The sequence below is a fragment of the Lissotriton vulgaris genome, chromosome 5, assembly GCF_964263255.1.
Source record: "Lissotriton vulgaris chromosome 5, aLisVul1.2, whole genome shotgun sequence".
Taxonomy (NCBI): Eukaryota; Metazoa; Chordata; class Amphibia; order Caudata; family Salamandridae; genus Lissotriton; species Lissotriton vulgaris.
The window spans coordinates 1,782,590,856-1,782,610,752 of record NC_141693.1 but is presented as its reverse complement, the minus strand read 5'-3'; the positions used below and the strand labels follow the sequence as shown (position 1 = coordinate 1,782,610,752).

Sequence of the window (19,897 nt, the reverse complement as noted above, 5' to 3'; positions counted from 1 at the left end):
CTAGGCCTACCCACACAAGTGAGGTACCATTTTTATCAGAAGACTTTGGGAAATGCAAAGAGGGTAGAATTTTGTGGATCGACGTAGATTCCAGAACTTTCCATCACAGAAATGTGAGGAAAATTATTTATTTTACAAAGTTTGAGGTTTGCAAGGGATTCTGGATAACAGAACTTGTTGAGAGACACTCAAGTCACCCCATCTAGGATTCCTCTGTGTGTCTAGTTTTAAAAAATATATAGGTTTACTAGGTTTCCCTAGACGCCAGCTGAGCTAGTGTTCAATATCCACAGCTGGGCACTTTGCAAAAAAAAAGGGGTTGTTTTCACTTTAAAAATGTGGTGTGTCCACGTTGCATTTTGGGCCGTTTCCTGTTGCGGACACTAGGACTTCTCACACAAGTGAGGAACCATTGTTACCGGGAGACTAAGGGGAACACAGAATTGTAAAGCAACTGGTATTACCTATTGACTTTCTATGCATTTCTGCCTTCCAAGTGTAAGACAATGTGTAAAAAAGAAGTCACTTTGAAAAATGTCCTATAATTCCCATGCTAGTATAGGTACCAACAATTTCGTGGGATGGGCAAATAGCTACTGCTTCTAAACTCTATTTCTGTTCCCATTTCAGAAATACATAGGTGCCCTTGATAGTTATTTTTCACTCTTTATATTGTACCAAATGATTTGTTATATACCCAGTACACAATGACAAACCATTGCAAGACCCAGATCAGTTATTGGCTCTGGGTTCCTCAGGTTCTTGATGTACCTACCAATCCAATATATCCCCACAACCAGAAGTGTCCAGCGGATGTAACAGTATATTGCTTTATAAAAACTGTCATACAGAAGTTACAGGTGAAAACGTTGGCACAAATGGCTGTTTTTTCAACTTATTTTCAATTTTTATTATTTTCAACTGTTAGTTTCTATAAATAAAACCTTGCAGGATTTACACAAATGACCCCTTGATGAATTCAGAATTCTCTATACTTTTCAGAAATGTATAGCTTTCCAGGATCCATCATTGTTTTCACACCCATTTCTACCACTAAGTGGAAGGAGGTTGAAAGCACAAAAAGTAGCAAAAATAGGCTATGGTAAAATGCCAAAACTGTGTAAAAAGTTTTAGATTTCTAACATAAATCTGCCTGTCCCTGAAAGTTGGGAAGATGGTGATTTCAGCACCACAAACCCCTGTTGATACCATTTGCAGTGAAACAAACAGACGATTTCTTCTACAGCACGTTTTCCCCATTAAAAACATATAAATACATATTTAGCTTTATTTTGGCTAATTTCTGGGTCCCCTCCAGGGGAATCCACAAGCCCTGGGTACCTTTAAACTCCCCATGATGTTGGAAGAAAAGGTCACAAATTTGGCATGGATACGTTATGTGGAACAAAAGTTACAGGGGCCTAAGCGCAAACTACCCCAAATAGCCAAGAAAAAGCTTAGCACAAGGGGAGAAAAGGTCTAGCAGCGAAAGGGTTAAAGTGGACACAAATTACAGCATGCACAAGCTCAAAGAGGAGTGGCACTCTAGATGTCAACCGAAGTGGGGTATTTTGAGAAAATATCAATTTAGAAATATGCCAACTGTAAGAAACGTCCTTGAAAACTGAGGGGCACATTTATTATTGAGTTACATTGCCCTTGCACCATGGGAGGGAGCACTAGGGCAAAAAAACTACAAAGGGGTCAATTTCGATGTCGTCAGGAAAAGCTCTGAACAGCATTCAATTTGGTCAAATCCAATTCAGAAGCCTTGTTTCTGACCGAATCGGTCACCTTTCCGGATGGCCAAGTATGATGCAAGGGAGCCTACCGGAGTGTCCGAATCGGTTCCACACAGGATTCAGGCAGCCAGAGTCGTTCGGAGCCAAATCGTACAGCCCAATGGAGATGGTTTCTCAACGAGAGAGTACTATGACCAATTCGGACAGCCGTTCCGAATCAGTTTGCCTGAGACGAAACAGCATCGGTAATTGGACTTCGCGGGCCCGGCCTTCTAGGCTGTGCAAAATACTGATAAATCTACCCTTGAGTTGTAAAACCACTTGGATAAATATGAATCTATTACAAGGAGCAATGAAGCAGACAGCAAGACAGCAAGACAGCTTCATCTTGTAGGTTGTCATTTATTGAGCATAATAATATATGTTGACGGCAGCCGATAACAGCTCCTGAATGCCCCTGGCTCACAGAGAACACCAACCACCACCGCACTAACGCATAGACAAAGGCTCAAGCGAGAAGCTGACGGAAGCGTCCTGAGCCGGACCGTCAACGAGCTCCTGCCCAGAGAACAATAAAGAACAGACACAACAGTATCCTTTGATGTCTATCAATTCAGATTCTGCCTACAGCATGATACAGAGTTGGCTTTAGGTAATGTATCAAACAACCTCTTGAAAATGATGGATAAGTGTAATATTGCAGTGATAAATTTGCTTGACCTCTCTGTGGAATTCAACTTGGAGGACAGCATTCATTATATTTAGCATCCTGAACAGATCACAATAATCAGGAAATTCTATTTTTCATTTCAAAGAAGTTTTTATTAGGATTTTGAACAAACATGGAAAATACAGCTGAATAACAAATAGAAAAATTTATCCATTGGGTATCTTATAAATGTATATAATGTAATTTATATAGCCAATCCTTAGCTGGGAAGCAGTATAAGCAAGCACAGAATGGTTAAGCGACGGAGAGAAGAGCAGAATAATACAGGATCATGTACAAGAATAGAGAGGGTATCAGGTGGTGGGGTTGTATTGTAGGACCAGCCCTTATTGAAGTAGTCCCTCGGTTCCTTTCTGTATTGAAGGCGTGAAGGTGAAGCACAATAAGGAAGCAAATCCTAATTCAGATCTTCAATGCACAGAGTGGGTTTGGCTATTGTTTCTGCTTTTCCTTCTTCATGAGTTGAGTTCTAATGTGGCATTGACTGCCTAAGGTGGTGCATTGTTTAAGCAAGTGTGCTGGTATGCCATATTTCACTGTTTCGTAGATACTGCAGCTCAGGTATGGTAACAGAATATCATTGACTAGGGGGCATATTTACGAGCCCCGTTGTCATGTCATCTCTTGGCGCTAGGTAACAGTCTCAGCACATCTCAGGTTACTTATTAATAGGCTTGGTTAAAGAGCTAAGTCTTCAACGTTTGTCTGAACTTTCCATAGTTTTAAGTGGTCTAAAGTTTCAGAGCAGGAAGTTCCAGACACTGGGAGCGGTGACCGAGAACCTGACATCACCCGTCCTATTCCTCTTAAATTGTGGGATCACTAAATAGTGTAGATGAGTGGATCCAAGATCCCTAGTAGGAGAATACATATGGATCTGACATTTGTGTGCAAAGCCTTGAAGATAACTCGACATGCTTTGAACATGGATCTCTGTGCAACAGGAAGTCAAAGATCTTTTGTCGCTTGAGAAGTGTGACAGCATTTGGGAAGTTGATAGATCAGTTAATCAGCCTGGTTTTGAATCAATTGGAGCCTGCATGTAAGATATTTAGGAAGACTCAAGTAGAGAGAACTAGCATTGTCAGTTCTTGACATGCCTAAGGCAATTATAACCTGGACCAAGGCTTCAATAGTAGGAAATGTCTTTATTTTCTTAATCCTGCTAAGTTATAAAAGCAGGAGGAACTCACTGAACCAATCTGCTGTTTTGTAGATAGCTCCTCGTAAATAATGAATCCAAGACTTTTTACCTTAAGGGACTTCTTAGGGGGTGAGCCGGAAGCAGGGGCTCCAGAAGATTTAAACCTATTTTTGATAACTATCTCTGTTTGTCAGAGTTAAGTTTCAAATGATTTCTGTTCATCCAATCCCAGAAGAACAGGATGGTGTCTTGGAAATGCAGTTTGGAATTTGAAGTATTATCAATCGTAAAAAGGAGTTGCATGTCATCAGCATAATTAAAAATATTTACTTTCCTGTTTTTGAGAGAATAAACAGGAGGATGAATGTACAGATTAAAGAGATGAGGGGAGAGAAAGGAGTCCTGTGGCACCCTGCAATTCAACTAGATTCCAGGATATTTAAAGGCGGAAAGTCTACCTGATTGAGATCTGTCCTTGAGAAAAGAGACAATCCTATTGAGAGGTGCTGTGGTCACCCGTGCCAAAGGCCGCCAACAGATCGAGGAGAACTAGGGCTTCAATGTTACCTCTATCACCTCCTTTGGCATGTCATCAACTACCGAGAAGATCACTGCTTCAGTGGAGTGCGCAGGGTGGAAGCCCGCTTGGCAGGAATCAAGGAAGTCTGAGGCCTCTATAAATAAGCAGAGGTGACAAGCTACATGCGCCTCAAGCAGTTTTGCCAGATAGGAAAGGAGGGAGATAGGCCGGTAATTTTTCATGTTCACCTGATTTCTTTTGTATGGGGACTATAATTGACTTTTTAAAGGAAGTGGGACTATGCCTTGATTGGGAGACTGATTAAGAAGTGATAATGCCATGTTTGGAAAGTGGGAGAATACCGTTTTTAAGACATTTGGAGGACAGGTATCATTAGGCGACCCTGATTTAACTTTTATCAGTAGGTTCATTAGGCTCTCTTTAATGAATTCGGGGAAGGACAAAGAGTTGCGTGTATTTGTATAATCGAATGGCAGACTATTGTGCAAGGGGATGGAAGGAATACTCTTTCTGATGAACTCAATCTTATTAATGAAAAAAAATTGATAGAATCACAGAGGTTTTGAGAGGGCATGATATGTAAGGTAACTCTGTCCAGGTTTGAAAGTTCAGAGACAATTTTAAAGATTTCTTTAGATTTGTTGCTGGCATTCAAGATCTTACTGGTGAAAAAAACTAACTTTGGCTTGCCTGATCGACTGTTTATACTCTTTAAATTGTCTTACAATGGTGTTTCTGAGGCCAGGAGAGTAAGCAATGTGCCATTTCCGTTCAAAGGGCCACAGTTCCAGTTTACTTATTTTCAGATCATCTGAAAAACATCTGCTGGCGTCATGGCGACTTGTCTGTTTAATTATGAGGAGAGGGCCATGAACATTCATTACTTGCCTCTGCTCGCCATCCTGTAATTGCTTCCTCTAAGTCATCTATGTCATCTATGTCTTCCTTAGGTGATGGCAGGGATTTTTCCACATAGTTACAGAAGGACGTCAAATTAGCTTCAGACCAGTTCTTGGCTGAAGTGCCAGGATCGGTTGGAGGTCTATGTGAAATGAGGACTGATAATGAAATGGAGATCAATAATTGTGCTAATGGGGCTATTTAGGCTGAGGGGTGACAAAAGTTTAGGACTTACTTACTTACTTAACTGCATTGTAAGTGAAGGGCATATATTTTGGCTTACTGGGCTGACATCCAGTAGCTCTTCCGAAGAGTAAGCGATGATTTGGGCATGGTGCCTGGCCCTTGGCCCCGACCTGACGAGGAAGGGCGCAGACTGGCGTGCCTTTGATGCACCACCGGCATTTCTGCGCCGTGCTTCTCACTAAATAAGCATGGGTCCAAACACCTTTAAATGACTACGTTCCAACAAGGCCTCTGATTGCTTCCCCTATTGATCAATCAGGTTGCACCATGCAACGTGGTGCAAGAGGAGCACAAATCTAATTTTTTATTTATGAAGCCACGCAAGGTCACCTTGCGTGGTCCTGAGTGGCTACATAAATCTCAAGAAATGCAATGTAGCGCAAATCACTGCGTTGCCTTACTCTGCACAACGTAAAGCATTCCATGGGTGTTGCGTGTGTGTTCCCACCCAAGATCCATGGATTTTGACGTATTCTCAGATTTACCTGAAGTGGTAGACCTGCGAATGCGCCAAAAACATACACCTCTCCAGATGAGATGTAATGAGGAGAAATATCTTTATTGCTCCTTATTTTTTTCCCTTTTCTATGTGTGCTAAATGTTAGGCACCCATATAAATAGTAAAACTCCTCAGGGGATTATTTTTGTGCAGGAAGGGCCACCTATTCACCTCACAATGCAGGCACCTGTGTACTATGGTGCAAGAGTGCCTGCGTTGTCACTAGGCTGCCAAAATGGCAGAAGCACAGGGAAAAGACAGGAAGGGACCATTTTCTTTTAAATACAGCTCATTCCTGCCCTTTCCCGGCGATGCAGTGCAGCGCATTACAGCTGTAGTGTTGTGTGAGTCAGCAATGACGGAACCCTTTCAGATCCTGATGGACTCCTTAGAACTTTGATGTAAGGGTCAGAGCGTATGAAGTGAATGCAGGTTTAGAATGTTAAGTTCGAGGTTACACGCAGCCGGATAAAGACCTGTACTACCCAGCACTGTGTGTGGCATAGGCATTGGCGAGTACCCAGGCTGGGGAGGATGCTACAGCAGCAAGGTAACTTGTTGCACGGCACTGCATGACAATCTCATAAATCTGGCCCTAAATATCATCGACAAAAATATTTTATTCTAAATATAGTTTACAAAGACTTTATCCCAATGGAGTTAACAATAGAAACTCTATATCCAAAGGGCAGATATGCTTGAACACTTCAATTAGAACACCATATCTCTATCAAACAATATTTTGTGTTGCTTCTTCCTCATTCCTGCCTCTCTTCTTGCACTTTCAATAAAACAATTCTCATATTCATTAATATATGCTGTATAATGTGCTTGATATTATTCACTGTTATATATGGGAAATTCACTAATCTGGCTTCTGAAGAGCAATGCGTGCATTTATACGTGAGGGTATACAGAGGCTCTACTCAAGGTCTCACTTTTGTCTTCCTCAGGGGTTCCCTTCAATGACGTGTACTGTGCAAGCAAATTTGCAGTTGAGGGTCTGTGTGAGAGCCTAGCTGTTGTCCTGCAGCACTTCAATATTCAGTAAGTCACCCCATCTGCTAACTCACTTACAGTAAAGGAGGTGAGAAACTGAGGCTCAAATCGTCACCATACACAACTCATACAGCCACATCTATCATTATTCCTGCGTGCATGTTGTTGCTATTATGTAATATCATTTATAAATTCATCGGAACTATATCCGGGTCGTCTCTCCCTCCCTTTCCATTTTTCTCATCTTGTTTGTTCTTCTTTTTTGAATTTTCTTTTTCTCCTTAAATTAATATTTTTAATATTTAACACGACTGTTCGTGGATCATATTGTACATTTACTTCAATTTGAATTTTACGTAATTTGCAGGTTATATATTTTAGTGGATCTATCTTTTAGATGGACAAAAGTGGCAAATATTACCATGCTTTAGGTTACATTAGCACTAGCAACTCGCTTTCAATATTTAATGAAGTTTTATATGATATCGCACCAGCTTATAGTCATCAACCTGGCATTAATTAAAAATGATGGTGACGCAAACGAGAATTCGAAGAAACAGAACTGGCGTGCATAGGTACAGAGATTCATTAACGAAAAGTCACTAGATCCAAGACGTGATGATTTGTATCAGAGATCTCAATATGAAGACAGAGACAGCATTGCAACTGAGAGTGTGTTTCATCATGGTAGGTGAAGAGAGGTTCAACAATCATTATGTCTCTAACAGGATATGAGGTAAACATTCAGCTCTGCAGGTGTTATTTACATTTGGAGTGAGATTTTTCTAGCATGAATTCTTTAAGTAGGTTCTTGAAAGTTGCCAAAGTAGGTACCAGTCTGACAAAGAGTGTATTGCTTCCATGTGCTAAGTTTGATTACAGATACAGAGCGAGTCAGAGTAGATTTACTTTTAAACCTGTTTGTATTGCAGTGGTTCTCAAATGTTTTAGAATCACAACCCAATCTTTTGAACGACAAACTTCTGCAACCCACCCAGCTTTACTGGGTATGAGGCGGTGATTTTTATGTACCTAAAGCATCATGTGGTAGTGCACTGTCACATACAGACAGCACATTTTCCAATCAAATGGCTATCCACTTTTACTGCTAAAACTATATTGCACACAAATCATAATGTGTGGAAATTGGCCTTCAGTGAATATTTATCATTTGTGCATCACCGCGTAAAGTGTCTTCATTTTTTTTGCTGCTATTAAATCTGCGTTTGCATCACTTTTCGGATTTACAAAAAATGTGTATCGTATTGACTTTCTTAACTGCTGAATGCGTACAGTTCATTTACAGGTGTTTACATTTTGTTGTGTGTGTTACAAAAAATTACATTCTACAGCTTTTCCTTTTACACTGTCTGTATCCAAGCAAGATTATCGCATAATTCACCTTGCTTTCCTTTCACTGACAGCAATCCCCATGATAAATAATTAGGCAGCAATTTGTCAGAAGATAGCCTGACCTTTGACCTCTGTCTTTGTAGTGCAGCAAATGTGACAAATTACTGGATTTAAAGGCATCTTTATTGTTTACTTGAACTTTCGGGGCCCACCAAAAATTATTCTACAACCTACAATTTGGGAAACACTGGTCCAGTTGGAAGATAGATTTACTTCTAACATTTCTGTGCTCCCAGAGATTGTTAACTTCTAACTTCTGGTTGTTGAGCTTAAGAGTGTTTTAAGTGAAATATGCTATTTATTTTACTAAATTAAACTTTCTGCTGGATCCATTTCAAAACAGCTATAAGTGGAGAGATCGTATGTGTAGATTAGATGAGCTATTGGGAATAGAAATTGGCACTACTCTCGTTTGTTGGCAGTAGAGTGAAGGCAAAGGGAGTAAAGCAAATATGTGTATTTTTGAAGCTTGAACAAATTATCATCTGTAATGTCACAGATCATTGTTAAATCACCCTTTCCATTGGTCAGTGCCTCATGTCTGGAAAATCACATAATGGAATCCTAATTAGATAACATGGAAAGTCATATTTTAATTTACCCCTTGTTTCCTCCGTCAAAGTGCTCCTGCCAACTGTTGACATCATAGGTTAGACTGACACATTTCAGAAATTGCCCTACAACCCCACACAGATCTTAGATTGTTATATGGCCACAGCTTAGCAAATAAAGTCGAAATGCATGTTCTACAAGGTGTCTCACAGAGGCACCCCCGCTTGTTTCCAAATCTCGACAGTTTAACACATGGTTCAAACAAGCTGCAGCATGGTTGCAGCATGTAGGAAATGTAAGCTTTCCTAGTTTAGGTTTTAACCTGTAATAACTGATAAAACACAGTTGAAAGGGAAATAGATGTTGACACTGCTAAACACGTGCAATTCCACAAACTAAACTGTGACACTAAGAAAATATAGTGTGAAAGAATGAGTAATTTTTTTATTTCTCCCGTATGGCGCCAAAACAATGTGATTTTGGTGTACAAGCAGCAAGAGAGATTAGTCTGCTTACGCTTTCTTGTTTAGGGGTATTACTAACATGGTTTTTCTTTTTCCACTTGTTCCCTCCAGTTTTGGTGTTTGATTAAAGGTGCAGGGTTTAGAAGCATGTTTTCAGGTCAGATCTAATTATTGTGTCCATTGCAGAAAATCTGGGAGTAGAAAAAAAGTATTTAATATTTTGGCAGTGTTTAATTCTGCCACTGATTGGAGAAATAGTTGGCTCATACGAATCTTGGGCAACATGTACTTTCACATTCCTCCATAATTACAGATTGGGTAAAACGTTTGAAGAATCAGGCCCCTTTGCTCACAAGCCAGTATTGATAGCAGGTCAGCTGTCTAAATTCCAGGCTTTAAACATTCACTACAATATGTAGTGACAAATACCTGTGAAAAGTATGTTGTCACCATGTGCATGGTACAGTGGTAAAAACTTGATATCAAATACTCCACGCACCAAAAAAGCATTAAAACAAACATTAACTGCTGGATGGTGCCCCATTGTAATGTGTGACTAGTTCAACTAATCCTAGTTTTTAAGACAATTGATAGGGTTTTGAGTCCTTGATTACAATCTTAACATAAACATTTTAAATCCTAAATTGCAATGTGACATCAATTACAGGGCTAAGAATGGGAAACTGTGAAATTTTGCATGGGGTCACTTGGCAGCTAGGAATCCCTATGCAACCACAGTAGCACAACTTTCACATAATCCAATAAACAGTTCAGAGCAGCAGTGTCAGACCTGCATGAGGTTTCAGATGTTTTAGACAGCAGGGCAGCAAATTAAACTTGTGTAGTTTAAAGTTTTACAAGTTCTGCACGGTTCCTAGCTGTTGGCAGGGCTGGCCACCCCCACAATGTTATAATCGTTGAGATCCTCCGCTCTGGACTCCTGGTTGTTCCCAAGGTGTCTAGAGCACGGATGGGCGGAAGATCCTTCAGGCACCTTGCAGCCTCAAGATGGAACAAACTACCCATGGCATTGAGATTAGAGCCATCAGAATCAATTTTTAGAGCCAAACTTAAAACTGCACTATTCGCTCAGTAAGGTATGCCGCTTCTATAGGTTCCAGTAAGAGTCGCTCCTCAGCGCGGGGACACGCCGCTGTGCGTCACCATGCGCTTTACAAAACCCCCTAAATAGAAATAGAAATAGAAATAATGACGAGTATGGTAATGATCCACCCAAACTGTGTCCAGAAATTGCCAACTGTGTCCAGGAATTGAGTCCTGTAAACCAGACAGAGTTCATACACACAGAATGTGAGCGGCAATGAGATATAAGAGAGTCTGTGAGTGTGAGTACAATACACAGACTTCTATTCTTATCAATCAGCCATAAGTCGAATGGAGACACTGCCAGTGGAAAGACAGAACGCAGCCTCCTATTATACACCTCCTTACCTTAAATATGAACCCTGTGACAATCACTGCAAAGGGCAGTAATTTTGAAAATCCTGAAAAAAATGCAGTATTATGTCTATTTCGGGGGTTAAGCAGCTAAATAAACACGGCAAAACCCTGAGAAACCACCACTAAATCCACAAAAAGTCCACATTGAAAACATGAAAGCCTTGAATATTGCTCTCATCAAGCAGAATGCTTACTGGACTGCAACTGCAGTCTATATCCTATATCCTAGAGGCGGTGCAGGGCTCCTGTGCTTACATGTGATGTGCATGAAGACAGTAAGCAACTGTGCTTACATGTGGTTTAAAAAAAAAGTGAAAAAAGTGTGCAACTGTGTTTAACTATAGTGTGCCTGGGGGTGAGGTGTGAGTGCACTGTATGTGGTATGCACAAAAAGAGCTAGCGACCGCTACAGATTAGATTTTTATATTTACATCCCAGAAATGCCCTGACATGCACTTCCCACTCAGCTACCTTTATGGGTCTAGAGATTATTGAGGTGCCGTACCTGACTGCTACCTCGGACCAGACATCCACAAAGAAGTAACAATCATTGCAAAAGCCAATAGGTCTGGGTTTATGTGGTAACACAAGTAAATAGCAGTAGTGTAAAATAGCCCCTGACTGGGTCCGAAGCATGGGGGTGGCCTCCATGTACTTTGCAGGGGCCCCCTCAAGTTTTATTATACCCTTGGTAAATAGCATTTGTACATGCCTGGGTCTGCATACATGAACACTAAGCCATGCACACACAAACAGAAGCACCTATATATACAACTCGACAAGGTAGGAAGCCTTACACACACACACTGAAGGTCACTAAAGCCAGAGAGAACACATGCTCACACAATAGATATAAAACATGAACAATACAAAGAGGTAGCAGTGGTAACACCGAACAGCTTGCACATCCAACATATAGGGCAAGTAGATATAGTGAACAAGTAGCGTATGCTCAAATGGATAGACAAACACTAAGCCACCCAACTAGTGTAAAGATATACATGAAAAAAGGCTCTTCCTTATATTAATACAATCACAGATACAGGGCACTACACAGTTATTTCATCATGGTATGTCAATGTAGCATATCCAAAAGACCATGATGAAATAACTGTGTAATGTTCTGAATTTGTGATAATTTATAGAACATGCATTGGAAGAGACACGTCTGCCGTACTTGCGTTATCACTAAGGGTGGGCGTATGCGGAATTCCACAAAGTTGAACCAAAACTCAGTGAATTCCGCAACTTCGCTCCGTCTGACTCCCAATTAATAAAACAGAGACCTCATAAACGCAGACCTCATATACTTTTGATAAAATAACAAGTAACTTTGTCTTTACATGCTAAAATGCATATAGTCATTTCACAAAAGTGAAAATGAAAATTTAGCAAGCAGTGAAAGAGGTGATGATTTTGGGATCCTCCCTAACCTAGGGACAGAGCCAAGCAGATGCCTTTAAAACAAAGTGCACATCTTGCTGATTGATTCGGTGGTTGTCCCATCCTCTTAGGGCCACCCCAAGCACAGTTATGGGCAAAAATACAATCCCAACCAAAGGCCCTGATAAGCATTATGGGGTGAGATTAGCAGTGGCAGTGAATATTATAGTATTTAATATCAAAATAATACTACGAAGAGCTGCAGTTCAACTAGTCTTTACTAGGTGTCTCTCACGAGTAAAATGCAAAAGCATTGAAATTATTACATCAAGCTGCAGTTCCACTAGTCGATACTAGGTGTCCCTGATGAGTCAAATGCAAAAGCATTGAAACCCTTTCATGAAACAGCAGTTCCACTAGTTGTTACTAGGTGTCCCTCATGAGTCAAATGCAAAAGCATTTGACTTGAGGGACACCAAGCAACGACTAGTTGAACTGCAGCTCTTTGTAGAATTTATAGTATTAGCTTTCAGCTCAGCCCCAGAGCTGCTGCCCCTTGAGGATGTTTTGATATTGAATACTCTAATATTCACTCCCCACTGCTAATCTGGTCCCATAATGCTTTGCAGGGCCTTTGGTTATGGAGTGTATGCCTGAATTCCGTGTTTTTAATGCAATGCGTAGTTAACAAATCTCTGCAAACTCCGCTTGCGGAGCATGCCTACTATCCCATCCTGGTAGACAGGTAAAGAGAACAATGGAAAAAGTATGGCGAGAGAGAAGGAAAAGTGCATTGACATGTAGGCCTTGTCAGCGCAGATGGTATGCAGGCTCAAAGACAAGAAGTTAAACTGGAGTTTGAGGCTTTTAAAGAGAAGATGGGAGGGGTATTTAGGCATTGGAAATTATGTAGAGGTTTGGGAAGGGATAGTTATTCAATTGTATATCATTGTTTAGGTCATGTTAGCATGTACCGTATATCCAAAGGTTTGTACAATGTAAACACAACTTGCTCCTGAATAAAGAAACCTTTTACACCTTAACAAGTGTCCACTACAAAGGATATAACTGCGCCATTTTTTTTCAAAGTGTAGAAAGAATATTTAAGAAAAGTATTCAGTTCCACTGAAGCCATGAAATGTTACATTGGTCTGCAATTGTAGATAGGTGGAATTTCATAAATGACCACGAGAGGGAATTGAATGTCTACGGCGTAAAGAAGTCTGTTATTTATTTTTTTAGCTACAGATTTTTTTGGGCTGCAGACAAATAGCGTGGGATGGATAAATAAACTTCTGTGTAAGTAGAAAGCCACTTCACCGTTTTGGAGGGTTGTACAGCGCAAATTCAAAAAGTCCATATCTATTTTAAAACAGCACTAGAAACAATCTAGTCCCTGGAGATGATCGCACTGTGAGTTCATACACCAGATAGCCTGCAAAATATCTTATATATTTTTTTTAACAAGCAGAGAAGAGCTATAATCTTGCAAGTACCCTGTACACTGATGCTGTTTCTCATATCTGTGAAGGATATCTGACACAGATATTGCAAAGTGACAGGGTACATCTGGTGAGATTCTGGGTACAGAAGTGCACCAGCAGATTCCACACCACTGCTGAGTCTTCACTGATGCGGTCTAGCTCTCCGTGTGTCCATTTGGTGTATGAGCATTGCCACGATATATCTGTGAGTAGAGTAAGCAGGTTAGACATATGGTAAACAAGGTGGGAGCTTGAGTATGCAGCACAAACTGAGTTGTAAAATAGTCCTTTGTGCATTCAAATGGATTTGAGACAATCCACCCAAACAGCCAGCAGCATTAGTTGGCAGAGGAATTCTCCACTGGGCTGAGCCAAGACATAATTGACTAAGTCTCAAGCCAATAGCTGAAAGAGCTTGATTGTAGGAAACCAATGGCCGAAAGATATGGACCCAATAGATCACTATCAAAAGCCAGACCTAAAAAGCCAAGAATTCTTCTAAAATGTATTTGTCCCAGGTGTCGAACCTTCTACCACCAGCTGACCTTCACCTCACCGTCAGCCTAGCTTCACTGCCATCAGTGCACCAGACACACAAACCACTGCTTGCACCACTAAGACACTCTGTGAGGTAGTCACTGTAAACTTTAAACTGTTATGCAGAGCCGCAACTGTGCCGTACTGAAAAGCGCCATGGCGTGATCTTCCAGCCGAGAATCCTCTTTTGTGAGAAGTGAGTCCAATAAACCCACAGCAATATGGCACTAGCACTGCCATAACATGAGGTGGTTCACTGTGCACAGCCTGGCAAGGCCCAGGTGTCAAAATGACTAGTGATCTGTGGCGGCGCTTGTAAAACAGTCGGTTCCCTTTGGCCAGCTGTGTCACCAGCAAGACCTGTTGAGTCGTCTACCAAACAGCGGCCTTCAACTTGCCTCCATACCCAGGACACTGCCAGTCTTGTGTTTAAGAGCACAAATGAGTTGAACAAGAACAACATGTCAACCAAATCCAAGAAGCACCTTCTCTCCTCCATTTCAAGAAGAAATTTAAGAGACAACTCTTCAAGGATCACCTAGTATAATATCTAGGGGTCGTTAGTTTCTCGGGATCCTACACAATGAAGCTTCTCTAAACGTCCTTCAAACTGACAGTTATCTGCAACAAACAAGATACATTGGACCAGCTTGTACTCTGAAGGTAGAATGTAGCAACTAATTAGAACATTCTACAGCTATCATGTGAAGGAAATCATTTGACATGAGAAAGAAAGCAAAGACACATCCTGTTTGTTAATTGTGAGCGCTGCTTCTCCTAGAAATAAAATACACACATCATATGAAGCAAGATAGCTCCTAAACGCTAGTCATACTAACCCTATGTCTACATTAGTTAGGGTGAATTTAAACTTAAATAACAGCATACATGCTAATGTCGGTGTAATGGAAATACAATTAATCTAAAGAAGCATCTTGTCCCTCTTTCCTGCTTTGCGTTTATATTTAGAGTAGTTGCACAATTCTTTAGCTGTGAATATTGCACAATGTGCAATATTTGCAGAGGAGCAAACACCACACAGTTACTTTCATTATCTATTAGAGGAATGCCTCGAAAAGTTGTTAACATTTTTGAGGTGCAATCGCTTATAATGTGTTTTTCTCTCTCTGGCTTGTCCTGCTAAGTGTGAGCTTGATAGAATGTGGACCTGTGAACACCGACTTCCTGAATAATGTCCAGTGCTCTGACCCAGAAGACGGGAGTCTGGAAAGTGTGGATCCGGAGACCAGAGACCTGTATGGTCAGTACCTTCAGCACTGCCAGACTATATTTCAGGACGTTGCCCAAGACACAGAGGATGTTTTGCGGGTAAGTTTTAAATCAATCAGGATTTATAGAGCACAGCAAATCTGGACGATAGGGTTTCCAGGCACTTGCAGACCCCTGAAGCTTATTCGAACAGCCAGGTCTTGATGGCCATTCGGAATTCTGGAAGTGAGGTGATGGTCCGGTGGTGAGTGGAGAGGCTGTTCCAGTTCTTTGCTGCAATGTAGGAGCATCCTTCAAACAGTAGGTTGCCTTTAAAGCAAAAGACCATGAAAAACTATCCATTAAAAATTTGCATTCCCGAATGTCCGCTCAACATTTCCTTGTCCTTAATAAATGAGACCCAAGAAACTCTGGATATTTTCCCAACACAACAAAACATATACATAGGGCATAGTACACACTAACAGACTAGCAAGCTAAAACTGTCTACATCAGCTATTAATTTCACAGGATGTCTTGAAATGTGAAAATCCATTTAAGGATTGTATGCAAATAATGGTGTATTTTAATAATTGTTTTCAAATGCATTGCAAAGTCAAAAATGTAACATAATGCTTGTAGATTTCTGTATCCTAAGACCCCCTCCCCCCAACCTTCTCTATGCTTTTGATTCTTATTCTTCCATTGTTGTGTCTCCTTCTTAAGCTTTCCTGCATTTGTGATATGGAACAGTGTATATTTGTTCTTTTGTTGCCTTGGAACAGGATATTAAAAGTGTTATTTCTGTAGTTGTTTATTTGTAATTCCTTTATTTATTTTAAGCTGATCCAATTGTTCAATTAAATGACGCGTAACATATTTTAGTAATTTCTTTAAAAGACCAATAACAAAAAGGCAATATGGGGAAAGCTTTACTCATCACATCAGCCTTTTTAATTGTCCATTGGCTGGATGTATTTGTCACCCATGTATTTCAATGTAACTGATAAGCCATACTTAGTGTGTATGCTTTCTATCCTTTAGGTTTTCATGGATGCTATACAAGCCCCCAGCCCCCCACTGAGGTATTTCACTACCCAGTTCTTCATGCCCCTAATGAAGCTGAAGCTGTCCTGTACCAATGGATCGGATTACGTCCGGGCTATGCACAAGTTTGTGTTTTCCTCGAAAGATGACAAACCATAAACAGAGAGAAGACAAGGGAGGGCTGGGATGGATGGAATTAAACCCTCCTTTGCAGCATTTGAGCTGACTTCTGGTAGAATTGCAGAGGTAATGGTTAAAAGCTTTAGGAGAAGTCAACATCTGATTAATTCATGTCTGGATATTTGTAATTTGAGTTCGTTCCGCAACAGGAGGCCCAGAGAATCATAGAAACTAGGTGCTAATAATAATAGTGAAATCCATCCTACTTCCTATCGCAATGCTAGACAACCCAAGAGGGTCTTACATTTTTCAGTCCCTTGCCAATGCTTGTCTTGTAACACCTTTGACTCTTTCACTTCTTTCGACTTTACCACTTGTTCACCCATGCAGTAGTGTGGTCTACCACACCCTGAAAAGAAATAGAAAATATATTCCTCTTCAAATTATTTGCAGGGAATTTTCATATAAAGGCATGTCTGAAAATATATTTTAGCAAAAAAATATATAACCTGGCAGTTATTCTACAATGACAGATTTAGACATTAGACTAAGTTGCATAATTTTGTCACTTTCCAAAACTTTACTTTTTTGCAAAATGTCTTGGAAAAAAATAGATTTGCAGGAGTCTGATCTAGCAAAGCATTTTTGCAGGAACATTATCAGATGAAAAGAGTAGAGTATGCAAGTTTTTTCTATCACAAAACCTACATTTTGTGGGACTTTCAACTTTCTATTTTTCTTTAAAAATGTGCCTATTTTGCAGATTTGTAAATATACGCCTAACATTTCAGAAATGTTACAAAAACAAATTTGCAAATTTCACACACCCTCTCTTCTGGAATTTTAACTATTCTAATCCTCCCTCCTTCTCAATGACTGTGTACAGTGCATAGTGTTACTGAACTAACCACATAAATTCAGACATTTTCAATCTTTGCTGTATCTGTGAAAGCTGAATTTACTGTGGAATACTGTAACTCTTTCTGGCTCTGGCAAAACTAGCCCTGATTCGCATGATTTACCTAAGAAGTCTTTGTTTCAAATAAACTAATTTACAACAAAGGGTAGCTTTCGTACAGAAAACTAATGGGCTGTCAGTAATGGTTTGTTACCATTTGTAGGATGGCTTTTGTAGCCTCCAGCATTCCATAATTCACACTCCACCCATATCCCTGTCTTTATGAATTGTTCATCTTCTTAAAAAGATAGATTTTATAAAACGTTTCTACTTTCTACAATATCCCTTTTTTCCAAATCCAGATGTTTATTATTGCTGTTTCCATACACTATCCTTTATTTTTATTTTTTTATGAAGTTTTCTATAGTGCAAACTTGACGCGGTATCGGGTATCAGAGCACTTTATATAGCACCAGTTGCGCTACATGAGGACACATTCATTTTTGTTTGGCACTTGGAGATTAAGTGATTTGCCCAGAATCACTGGATGTTCAGCGTCATTGCCGAGTCTTGAACCCGGTTCCCCCGATTCAAGGTCGGCTGCCCTAGCCGTTAGGACAACTCCTCTCCCCTTTATGATTTTCGACACATTTTTACCCCCCTCATGCATTTCTTTGTCGTCCCTCTATGCTAGTAAGCCTTGGCATTGCAAAATTATTTCAGCAGTACTAAGTTGATCTCATGAGCCTGGAAATGCAATTAGGACAATTTGTTTACACAATGAAGAGAAAAAGTCGGATCAATTGCTAAGGTGCCTCACTGTAGTTAAAGATTGGAAATATTCTCTACAACTGAAGTAAAACAAGCTTATAAGAGGTACGTTTTTCCTTTCAGACAACATACTTGATGGAAAGTTGTGGCTACAATTCAAAAGGCAGGTTTCTAAACGCTTGAAACTTACTCTCACAGGATTACTTCCAATTTTGGAGTAAATTTGTGAGATTCATAAAGAATTTTAAGAGATTTTGTCCTTGAGTGAAAAAAATACCAAAATGCATGCATGTAGAATTTGCACCAGATGGACATTTTACCTGAACAAATAATGCTGAAATGTGAATTTACTTCATCATATTTGATCACCACTCCATCTATTTATCTCGATTAAATGTGAGGGGCTGCTCCTCCTTTCCACTCTGGAAGACAATGGCTCCTACATTTGTGTGTCCGAGTTTCTGATTCATTATGCCATGCAGTCGGGGCTCCTCGAGGGCATTTTGCACCCTGACCTTATTTTACTTGTAGAATCATCTCGAATGTCCCTGCGTTATTCTTCTATAAATAAGAACCTTACACACGTGCTAAGGAAAGAGCACGAGGGTATACTGCAATAACCCTGTCATTGGGAGCATTTAAAGGTAGCGAATGCTGCTCGAAATCTACATGAACTGCTTGATCCACTGTTATTTAAATGATTTATCTACTGATATTCTGTTTTTAGTAGCTGGTTTTATGTGCCTGCTACAGATCACTGATAGTTTTCTTGCTAGAGCCTTGATTTTTCAATAAAGATTATTTAAAAAATCCAAATCTGCCTGTTATTGGGACCAACGTTTGTTGTGTACAGTCTATTCCTATAATTATATTATGCATCACATATTGTGTAATGTTACGCCATTATTTAGAGGGAAATGATGGTGCCCATTCTGCCACAGTACTTCCACTGCCAATGGGGTCTGGCACAAGGAGTTTCGAAAACTCAAGAAGGCTGCTTTCGTCAATTTGGTAAAGAGAAGGTTCCCTAAATGTACATTCTTTGTGTTTCTAGGAGAGCTTTCTACATGTTGTTTCAAAATTTGAGCTGGCTCCTTTATGCTGGGTATTTACTGACAATGAGAACTAATCACTCAGAGGCATTATTCTTACAGGAGTACCTCAGACAAGTGTTTACACCTATCATAAGGGTAGGTATTGCTTAAGGTAGGGTAGGTAAGACTGAGCGAATAGAAAAATGAAATTAAGGAATATAAGTGCACCAAGCAGTTGTTTAGGTTCTGTCATTGGCAGTGCTGGCAGTGGCAATGGGTGGCGCAAGCTGCGGTGACATCCTGACAAGCGCCCCAGCACTTATGTTTGTTTACAAATTAAGCACTGGAGGAATGTATGGACTTATGCTCTGTGCTACTCTTAATGGCAGCTCCTGGATAAAACTTGGGCCTCGCCTCTCAGGGATTCACATGACACTCGTACTCATGACCGCCTTTCAGAGATGGCCTGTCCGGAGTGTTCACATTTTACTATTGGGTCAGCCAATTACAAGTCCTCTCTCTACAGGTGGCTTGGCTCAAGGAAGATTCCATTGTCCTATCCTTAAAGGGGGCATATTCGCCCTGCCTACGACTCTAAATATACCTTTTTTAGAGATCTGTCAAGGTAACCTTCTAATCCACCCCTAGCTGAATGGGTATGGCGCTTCCTCACCAGTTCTTTCCTACCTCATTGTCCCCCTCCCCTTCATCTTGTTGACAATA

General features: G+C 40.3%; 1 protein-coding gene across 2 annotated transcripts in view; it reads left to right on the top strand.

The window, feature by feature from the left end:
• Nucleotides 1-18,950, top strand: part of HSD17B1 (hydroxysteroid 17-beta dehydrogenase 1) — a 107,082-nt gene extending 88,132 nt beyond the window's left edge. The window contains exons 4-6 of one of the 2 annotated variants that reach the window (XM_086920487.1): nt 6,756-6,849; nt 15,241-15,424; nt 16,349-18,950. In XM_086920487.1, coding sequence (XP_086776613.1) covers nt 6,756-6,849; nt 15,241-15,424; nt 16,349-16,510 — 440 coding nt within the window. In that variant the 3' untranslated portion in view covers nt 16,511-18,950. The remainder of the gene's footprint in view (nt 1-6,755; nt 6,850-15,240; nt 15,425-16,348) is intronic. The other variant, XM_086920488.1, reaches the window with a different exon arrangement.
• Nucleotides 18,951-19,897: the final 947 nt, after the last annotated feature.